Source organism: Rhinolophus sinicus, linkage group LG04, assembly GCF_036562045.2.
Source record: "Rhinolophus sinicus isolate RSC01 linkage group LG04, ASM3656204v1, whole genome shotgun sequence".
Taxonomy (NCBI): Eukaryota; Metazoa; Chordata; class Mammalia; order Chiroptera; family Rhinolophidae; genus Rhinolophus; species Rhinolophus sinicus.
The window spans coordinates 155,739,670-155,749,930 of NC_133754.1; the positions used below are offsets into that span (position 1 = coordinate 155,739,670).

General features: G+C 42.5%; 1 protein-coding gene across 3 annotated transcripts; it reads left to right on the forward strand.

Annotated features, from left to right (window-relative positions):
• Positions 1–726: 726 nt before the first annotated feature.
• Positions 727–7,082, forward strand: TMEM215 (transmembrane protein 215). 3 transcript variants are annotated; one of them, XM_074330628.1, is made up of 3 exons: positions 727–1,120; positions 1,520–1,792; positions 2,028–7,082. In XM_074330628.1, exon 3 carries the CDS (start codon positions 2,083–2,085, stop codon positions 2,788–2,790), a length of 708 nt encoding a protein of 235 aa, XP_074186729.1. In that variant the 5' UTR covers positions 727–1,120; positions 1,520–1,792; positions 2,028–2,082; the 3' UTR covers positions 2,791–7,082. The 3 variants fall into 3 exon arrangements, with proteins under 3 accessions (XP_074186729.1, XP_019589674.1, XP_019589683.1); XM_019734115.2 differs by having other exon boundaries at positions 727–1,792; positions 2,023–7,082; XM_019734124.2 differs by having other exon boundaries at positions 727–1,792.
• Positions 7,083–10,261: the final 3,179 nt, after the last annotated feature.

Consider the following 10,261-nt stretch of genomic DNA (forward strand, 5'->3'; position numbering starts at 1 on the left):
ATGCCTATCCTGCCCAAGACTCTTTGGAATTTCAAAGAGGAAAAAAATAATCACTCAAGCTAACTCCATACAAGGGGGGCATTATTGAAAGGATGCTGGGAAATCTTACCAATCTGAAGGGCAGGAAGTACTGCTGACCTTAATGAGAAGCTGGACCTTGGCAAGATTTATGATTTGGCTCTGTCTTACATTGATTATGACATATTGTGCAAATATAATTAATTTCAACCGTTTTGTGAACAGGACCATGTAATAAGCATTGTACTAGGCATTTTACATTTATTTCGTTCTCATAATATTCCCTCATATGTTTGGTAGTAATAGTCTCATTATATAGATGGGTCAACTGATTCTCAGAGAGGTTAAGTCACTTTCCCAAGAACACACAGCTAGTTTAAGTGGGAAGGCCTAGATATCAAAGTTCTTTCTACCAAGGCAGTGCCTGTATGTGAAAGAATGCACCCCATACCGTTCTGTTCCTCACTATTTTCCATCTACCCTAAATGAAGAATCTTGTTGAACAAGCACAGCCAAAGCAATGGGGCCTGAGGAATCCATTACCGGGAGCAGTGGGAAGGGGACTGCAGCTTTAGCAAGAGAGGAGAGAATCGCTCAAAGCTAGAACTGCGTGGTAAGCTGGTCGGCCTGTCCTGCTCACTTGAGGCTCCTCCTTCTCCTAGTGAACTGTGTGTTGGGTGGGAAGTGTGAGAATGCGGATGGGAGGGAGCCGAGGATGGAGAGCCGTTCTCCCTTGACCCAGCAGGTCTGGCTGGCACCGCCGTCGTGTCAGAGTGGGGTCCAGGCTCCAAGGCCACCCCCTCCCGGGTCTGAAGCTGGAAGACGAGGGAGAAGGATTCTGATGACTCCCCCAAGGCTTGAGCAAAACCTGGCACCCAACCCTCACCACTAACTCAGCCTGGGTGCTAACCCTGTGCGCTCCGGGAGTACAGCCCGCTCCTCTGCTCCAGCGCTGTTGCGCGCCGCTGGCTGTCCGCCCAGCGCCAGGACCGACAGCAGCTCGCGAGCAGCCGCATCTGGAGTTGTGCAGCCCACCGAGCCCCGAGAGCCTCGAATTTGAGATGGGCGGTTGGGGAACCTCCTGGGAGCTGCTATCAGTCGGGTCGGATTACACATATTTGTAACTAAACAGGGGTCCAGGTCGCTGAGCGACGTCTCCAACTGGCACCTCTGGCCCTCGGACCCCGGACGCAAGTCCAGGTTGCCCAGTGGGCAAATCGACCCCAGTTCCGGTCTCCTGTCAGCGGCAGGCTTGCGCCCCAGACCCTCCCGGGCACGGAAGTGGGTCCCGCCGCCCTGCTGAGCCCTCCTGGGCAGCGGCGGAATGAACTCCGGCTGCTCCAAGCAGCCCGACTGGACCCTAGGCAGCCTCGTCCGCCTGGGTGGCCTCTCCCTGGGGTCTGTCCTCCTCGCGCCCCCACGCGTCCTTCTTTGTTTATGAGCTCGCTCTGAAAGTGATGTAACGAGCACAGGCTCACGCGCTGCTTTCCCTCCTTCTCAGACTAAGTCCTTCCTCCCTCCAACACCCGGCTAGGCTATCGACGCGCAGATGCCGGCGCCGCCGCTCAGCTTCCAGAGCCTGGGGAACGCGACAGGCACTGTTGAGAAAGACACGCTCCCACGTCCCATCTCCTGGATGCAGAGTCAGTTGGAAAAGCCAGGCATTCCTTCCAGAAACAAGGGAAAGAGTCGAGGGGACAGCTGCTGTGGAGGTTTCTAAGGAGACTCAGACCGGCTTCTTTCTCTGCTCCCAGGAGACCGCAGGAAACCTAAGGTACTTCGGTGACCCCCGCCGGTGGATGTTTGTATGAGAGACAGAGATTACAATAGCAAAGAGACAGACAGAGAGCAACTGAAACAGGGAGGGGAGAGGGATAGAGACAGAGACCAAAATTGTCAGACAAGTAGAGAGTTAGAGACAGAGTAAGAGAGACAAAGAGTTGGTGGGTGGGAAATTGACTTGGATTTCTTTTTTAACCCACTATGGTTTCTTTCACTTCTGAGGGAAGAGAGGACAGCTGATTCCTGGCCAGCAAGAAGCCCCCAACCTGGATGGAATGAAAGATGCGGCCTGATGACATTAATCCGAGGACTGGACTGGTGGTGGCCCTGGTCAGTGTCTTCCTGGTCTTTGGATTCATGTTCACCGTCTCTGGGATGAAAGGAGAGACTCTGGGAAACATCCCCCTCCTGGCCATCGGGCCAGCCATCTGCCTACCAGGCATCGCGGCCATTGCCCTGGCCAGGAAAACCGAGGGGTGCACCAAGTGGCCTGAAAATGAGCTACTATGGGCCCGAAAGTTGCCCTGTTTCCGGAAACCCAAGGACAAGGAGGTGGTGGAACTGCTGAGGACCCCTTCAGACCTGGAGTCAGGCAAGGGAAGCTCAGATGAGCTGGCTAAGAAGGCGGGCCTCAGGGGGAAGCCTCCCCCCCAAGGGCAGGCTGAGGTGCCTACGGCCAGCTCTATCACCATCCCTAGCCCCACGGAAGAAGGAGAATGCCAGAGCCTGGTCCCCAGCGGGCATCAGGAGGAGACATCCAGATACCTGGACGGCTACTGTCCCTCAGGCAGTTCCCTTGTCTACAGTGCCTTGGATGCCAAGTGCTCGGCCTGGGACAGGTCCGAGTGCCCCGAGCCTGAGGACAGCATCTTCTTTGTGCCCCAGGACAGTATCATCGTTTGCTCCTACAAGCAGAACAGTCCCTATGACAGATACTGTTGTTACATCAATCAGAGCCAAGGCAGGTGGGACCATGAGACGATAGTCTAAGCTTTGCATACAAGGGTCGCTGTGTTGACAGAAACGTGACTACACTCAGCTGCCAGCGGAAGGAAACTGCCCTGCTCCAACAGTCTTCACACTGTTAGAAAGTGACCTGGTATGTGATGGGTGTGCAAACCTCCAGTGCCTGAGAGCCATGTAAATAGGCATGTTGGGGACACACTTTAGAGAAGGGTGATGAAGGTTAAGGACGCTCGAAGAGGCAGTGGGTAGGCAGTAATAATTATTAAATTATTTAATAATTTAACTATATTGGATGGTCTGTAAATAACCTAAAAAGTGCTACTCAGTACCTGCTGAAAGCAAGAGAAATCTTAAGTGGGCTGCAGATACCAAGCATGAAATGACACATGGGCAGCTCACAGGGACACTGAGCTGCTTTAGGTCTGAAAAAATTGAGAGAAAAAAACAACTTAATGCTTCATTAAATGAAATGATTTTTATCTGTGGAAAGCTTTTAACACTTAGTATTTGCTGAAAGAAAAAAATCAAGATAGAATAGCTGCATTCTTTCTTAGGTGGGATGATTTTTGGAGAAAGGGGAGTTAAAGACAGTTGAATTATGTCATTGAGTTTTATGATATTATCCTTTGACAAGATCAGGAATTTCAAATGAAGTAAAATAAGTGTGACCAGCTAAGTGAAAAACTAACATTTTTAGATGGCTATGTGACTTCTTAAGCTCTTCGTTTAAAGTGACTTATTGGGTCTTTATCTGAAGTGATTTCTAACATTTACTCTCATTCATGTATAATTTCCTCATCAGGTGCAAAATGACTTGATGTAATATTTTCATAGGTTAGAATTTGTTTTCATCAAGTCAAAATGGATTTTACATATGTATACAAGTGTCTAACATTTTTGAGAGACATATACTGGTATTTACTATTTCTATATGCCTTTTACAATCTGAAGACTATGAAGTCAACACATTGACCTTTATGCAGAATTTATACGAAATGCAGTGGTTAAATTTCTGGAAATGTCATTATTTGTACATTTGTTCCACATTCCCAAGACTGTAAATGTCAATGAAACAAGGGTTAATCTACTAGATTTAACTAAAGCTCAGTTTTTGTTAAGTTCACCTGATCAATGAACATTACATGACAAAAATCTGTTTTACTTCTTAATTTTTTTGCTGTTGATGAAAAAAATCACAGTGGGATCCTAAAATGTATTTCCTATTTCATTTGCTCAATTGTAATAGACAAGAGGTCAATCATCCAGAATACTATTTGCTCCCTATTGAAGAGAAATATTGAATAATATATAGAAATAGTGGTATATTTTATCTTGGAAATTAGAATAATTTTGCATCCTTCAAAGAATGATGCTTAATGTTTAATGATCAGATAGCTTCAGTCACTTTTTTCCGAAAAGGGGAGTTAAGGACAAAAATTTGGGGTATGCCTCTTTTGTGGGTTTCAGGTTCAACTGTAATTCTTTAAGTGTATCAATTATTCTGTCTTAAGAATCATGCCCTTAAAAAAATCACAAATTTTAAATCAAGTTCAACATCAAAAATATGTAATTGCTTTTTAGTAGGGCTTAAATGTCAGAAAATGAGATTTGTGATCCCAGGCAAACTTTATCTTCTTACACTTCAGTTCTTTGAAAAGGGAGGTGTGGGACTGACTTACACTAGATTATCTCTATCATTTGTTCCCAGTATGAATATTCTATAGCATTATGTCAAAGGCATTTTATATATTGCGAGGAAATGAGTTACAGCAAAATGCAGGCCAAAGTTATGCAATTCATGATAACAGTTAAGTGACATGGATTGAATTCTTGCTTCTACTAAAAAGAATTTTGTAGATGTATGAAAACAGATTTGTTTCATTACCAAATATTATTTATTCAGCAAAATACATTTCTGGGAACAAAATGGTGTTTACTATTTTTGTTAAGAGTAAATTATTTTTGAGGAGAAATTTTTTCAATATTGGTATAGCTTCAAATAATCTAATGCATACCCTTAAACTAAATGTAATTTACTTTGGATTTGGTGTGGAAGAAAAATAGTTTCCTAAAAATCATAATGCCTCTTAATAATTCTATTGCATTTTGAAAGAGGGAAATCATATTTCTATGGAGGTGAAAATTATTGAATAACTCTTAGGAATAAAAAGTTCCTCTAATTTGTTTGCAACTGTGGACTGCTTTAGAGGTAGGAGATAGCAAGACATCAGATACTCAGATTTGCGGAGTGCAAATCTTACACCAGGTCTGAAAAGAGATGCTTGTGTGATTTGGGGTTTGGAAAAGTTACTTTCTGATTTCTTGGAACCAGCTCAAACTCCTTCATATCTCTCTCTCTCTCTCTCTCTCTCTCTCTCTCTCTCTCTCTCTCTCCAATTTCCAAATCCAAAGTCAACTACTAGTTTAGAGACACAAGGTATTTTATGACATTTTCAAGATATTTCAGAAGCAACCCCCTTCAAGTTTCTTCTTTCATCCCTCTACTTAAGATATTTAAGGTATTTAAGGCATTTGAGGAAATTTTCTTCAGTGCTAAAATAATGGTTTGCAAATGTTGAGCTGGGAGGCTTAACTTTGTTTGACTAGAAAGAATAAAACATGTGATGGTGTGTATGAAATTGTCTGAACATCTTACATAAAGCAACCCCCTCCTAACATAGAGCAAGCTAGCCTAGCGCCCCAAATCAACACTTGTTAAGTACCATTCACTCAGAATAAAATAGTCATCCTTTTGAACAGAAGAGGGAGAGAAGGAAAACAAGCAAACTGAGCCTATTAGAGGCGAACAGAGAGTTGATTCCAATCAACAGTTTTAGCAAATTGTTAATATTAACAGAATAGATAGGATGTTTGCTCCTGTCTATCCGTCAAGAGTTATCCTTCAAGAGCTTTCAGATAGACATAAGTTTAAGTAGCCATTACTTGTTTTTTATTTGCTGTTAATCCAAACAGTCAGTTCAACTTGATTTTAAATACGCATTTGATTTTTGAAATTTTCTCTATTGAATTTCTCTTGTTCGATATTCCTGTTTATTATGCACATGTTGTTGTTTTTTCCCAAACTGTCTCTTGATTCCAAACTGAATTCTGCCAAGATACCCAAGCTGGAGCATATTTAGATAACTGTTTCAATACTTAGTTTCTATTACAATTATCATGGTAAACAAAATCCAGACATAGTTAAATTCAGGCTCTCTTTCAAACCCTACTAACCAACTCCTCTGAAAATGCTCTCAATACAATGGATCTTAATATCCACTGAGCTCGCAAGAGTAGAGAAGAAAGATTTCTTTTAAATGTGTTTCCCTTTGTAATATCCAATTTTTATTTGTTTGTTACTATCTCCCTTCCGTACCTACAGCATCATTTATTTGGTGAATTTACTGTTACTCTTCTATTCTAACACTAAAGAAAATATTTTTGAAAATCCACAGTCCCACTATTCTAACAGAACTACTGTATTTCCATTTCAGCATATTATCTTCCAGGCTTCCTCCACCTTATATATTATAATCATGTGTTTTTCTTTTCTCTTTTAATTATATCCTAGTATGTTTTCATGTTTCTATGCAGGATTCTTAATTATCATTTAACAATTGTGTAATATGCTATTTTAGTGATGTACCATAATTATCATACCATACCTTATTATTAGCCAGGTATAGTGTTTTATGAATGGTTTTGCATTTTTTCTTTTTTTTATTGTTGGTAACATGGCTACAACATTTGTCATTTGCCCGTAGAGTTGGAAATTTACAATTGAAAATCTGTCTCTTTATAGATGAGAGTGAGGGAGCAGAAATGGATCAAACACTCAATATTGTTGGTTTTCTCTTTACTCATGCAAGACGTAGGGTAAGAGACAAAATAATGCTTCTTTGAAAAAGTCCCCCATTGGGACCAGAGACAGTATTTTTAAGAGTAAGATGAGACATTTCCCCAGTAAAATGCCACTAGTGTGTATCTCAAAATCAGATTACAGTGGTGTCAATCTTCAAGAGCATAATGAAAAACAAGCAAATGAAAAACAGTAGATAATAATAATTACTTTGTAATATTTCAAAAACATTTTCTTAAAATATCTCATCATACGTTTTATAATATATTTAATATGTGTGTATATTGTTATCTGTTAGTGACTTACCTATGAACTGGAATTTTGGGAATTCAGTAGCTTCTACCCATGAGCTTTGTATATGTTTCAGTTCCTCACTGGAAAAATTAAACTGAAGATAGAGATGTGGAAACATGCTTGGCTCAACCAAATATCTCAATAAAGGACTGAATTCCATTCAGACTCTTGTCCAGATAACATCAAATCACGTGAACACCATTAAGTCAAGATCACACCCTTAATTTATCACCGCCTACCACAGGGTCCTCGCTGCATGGACACCCAAAAGAAAGAAGTTTACGTGTGATTCTGTCCAGATACTCACACAAATAGGCAGGCACTAAGATTAATCTCCACAGTCTTTGGCAAGTTATAACAGGACCTGACCCTTGTCAGAGGTTGTTCTTTTTTCTCCTTTATTCCTCCTGCTGATCCCATGTTAGAGCCTGCAAACGCGGTGTTCTCAATGAAGGCCTTGCATGCATTATCCCTACTGAGGTACAGAGTTACAAAATGGGCTGGTTATGAAATAGGACATTAAGCTATTAAAACATCTCTTATGCTGCTCTTTAACAAATCCATCCCTCGAAAGTTAAATATAAGAAATTTTTTTGCAGTTAATCACTTCCTTATTTTCAATGGTAATGAACTATTATGTATGAGACAGCTCTTCAGTCTGAGCCAAGACCGCATTTGTTAGGCTTTTGAAACTCACCTGCCTGTAATCCAGCATGAAATTATGAACAGTTACCGTCTATGTAAATGATTAGACCATTAGGCCTACTCAAAAAGGCCCACCTGCCCCCATGCATTTCTATCCTCCCTCCCATGCTCGGCAGCAGCTTCTTGGCTGTTCCGTGACTGTGCCCTGCATCTGACCACGCTGAGTCTTCACCCCAACCATTTTCTCTGCCTCAAATGCCCACCCTGTCTTTGCCCCTCTGCTGCTTAATGCCCGAACAGTTTTCAAGGGGCAGCTACCACATCTTCCACAACATTTTAGATTTTCCCACTCAGAACTAATACGTCTATTACTCTGTAGTCAGACAACACGTCCATCGCTATTGTGGCAAACATTTCTTGAGGACGTGTCTGGTCTTTCCAACTACAGTGTGAGCTCTTTGAGGGCAAGGGCCACATTTTAGTCATCTTTCCACTTCACCCACCCACCCACACACTTTGCCATGCTCAGTGAAAACTCTAAATTATTCCATTTGGGTCACCCTCGAAGCTTACTCACTTTTCCTTTCTGGCAGGAAAAGAAAACTCTGCCTTGTTGATGGGAACTAAATTAAATTGAATATAGTCAGCAGCAATGTGGGTTAAAGTAGGCTTCTGTGGTTTGGGACCCTAACTTTTATTTAGCATATTGTTTCTTTGGGGAAACCATACTTTATATAACAAGGAGAAAAAAGAGATGCATCCTTCCAGAACATTTTCTCTTCCTTCCATGATTGTCCTAACTCCTGCTCCCTGCTTCCCTCTGAGTCAGTGGCCATATTGCACATGTGACAAGAACTAGTGGTTGTAGGAGCATTGACAGCTTCTGAATTCCTGACCAGAAAGATGGTGAATCCATATACTTAGGTTAATCCTTTAAGTAGGTCAACAAAATAAAATTCCCCAGCTTTCAGTATTGTCCCTGTATTATGCTTCCATCAAATAACTCTTAACAGGACTTTTCAAGGCCACCTGGGTATTCTCTGGGGTCAGTCTTCAGGGGTCGAGGTGCAGACCCTCACCTTCCAAGCCTCACAAAACTTTCCTTCTCTATAAAGTCTGTGAGATATCCAGAGACTATGGTCTGTGGTTCGTAGAAGCCCTGGCTTGTTCTGGAACAAGATGATGGCATTCTTCAGCAATGCCCTTGAGCAGTATTTGAGGCCAGTCTTAATAACGTCTGACCCATATACTTTGTGAATTTCTCAAACTATCTAACTGGGTAAAGTGGGATTTAATTTGACACCCTTTTTCTTGACCACAGAGACTATCAGGTTCTCCTTTAACAACCTCCTCCGAGTATGGATAGGGAAGGGGTTAGCAAAGGGGAGTCAGTAGAGAACTGTCAGCACAGGGAGAAGGGCCACCAGGCCCTTTTTAAGCCAGTCACTGCTGTGGCATCCACCCCCTTAGTCCCCTTGACATCAGTATGTTTCATCTCTAACTTAGCAGCAAATGCTAGAAAATGAACTAACAGGATAAACCCAACAGAAAATGTTTTAAAAATGTAAAGAGTAAAAGGAAAATGCTAGAAAATGTTAATACATTTTGAAGTGCTAAGAAATATGTACACTTAATTTAAGAGTGTATCCAGTAGGGGCAAAATTTAGCTAAAAATAGCCTGCTGGATAGAGTCAAAGGAATATAAAATAGCATTCAATACCTAAGATCGAATAGGTTAGGAAAGTATTCAATAATAGACTAAAAAGGGCAATAAAAACTAGGAAGTTAAAGAAACACAAAATGAATATTAATCAAAGTATTCTAAATATAAAGATAGTGAAATTTTAAATGCGTAAATTTAGCCAAAACGCCCCACTGGAAAAAGAATGGGCGTCAGACACGAGCAGTAATGCCCACCCAGGGACTAAGAGCCCAGCAGCGCATGCTGGGAACGAGGACCCAGGCTGGGCTGAGCTCTCCTCCCAGGCAGCGTTCTCTCAAAACAGGTTCTCACCCTTCAGATCTCAAAACTCCAAGCCCCAGAACTGCAGTTCCCCCCCAAGCCCAGCACCCCTGCAAAGCTCACTTCTCACTCTCCCAGCATTAGAATAGGGGCCAGCAGCATGTTTAGGGGCCAGGGGGCATTACGGCCTTATGGAGGTCCGAACACAGAAGCAGTGCCACTGATTATGCTCTTGTCAGCCTTGTCTGGTCTCTGTTCTCTTCATACCGTCGCTTTCCACAAGCCAGCCCAGCATCCACTCCTTTACTCAACAAGAACTGGTTAAGCAGTAGGTATGAGTCAGGTGTTGGGCTGGGCCTGGGATGTCACGGAGAACAGAACAGACCAAGCTCCTGCCTTCACGGAGTTCACAGCCTAGTAGGGGAGGCTGATGAGTAAACAAAGGTGTCAAGGTTTGAGATGACGATGTTACAGCAGCTCTTCACGGGGCACCTAACCCTCACTTTGCTGGGGGAAGGTGGTGAGCAGGAAAGGTGTCTGAAAGGGTTGTACAACCAATTTCAATGCATGTGTATGTGGGGTGGGTGGGTGAACGTAGACGGGGGTCCCATATATCCAAGCAATTCTCCAACACCAGTTGAGTGTCCTATAATTCAACTCAATCCTTGACATGATGCACCCAGAGATAGTGTCAGAGCCCACAGGTTAAGGGCTTAGTCTTTCAAGACTGGGCC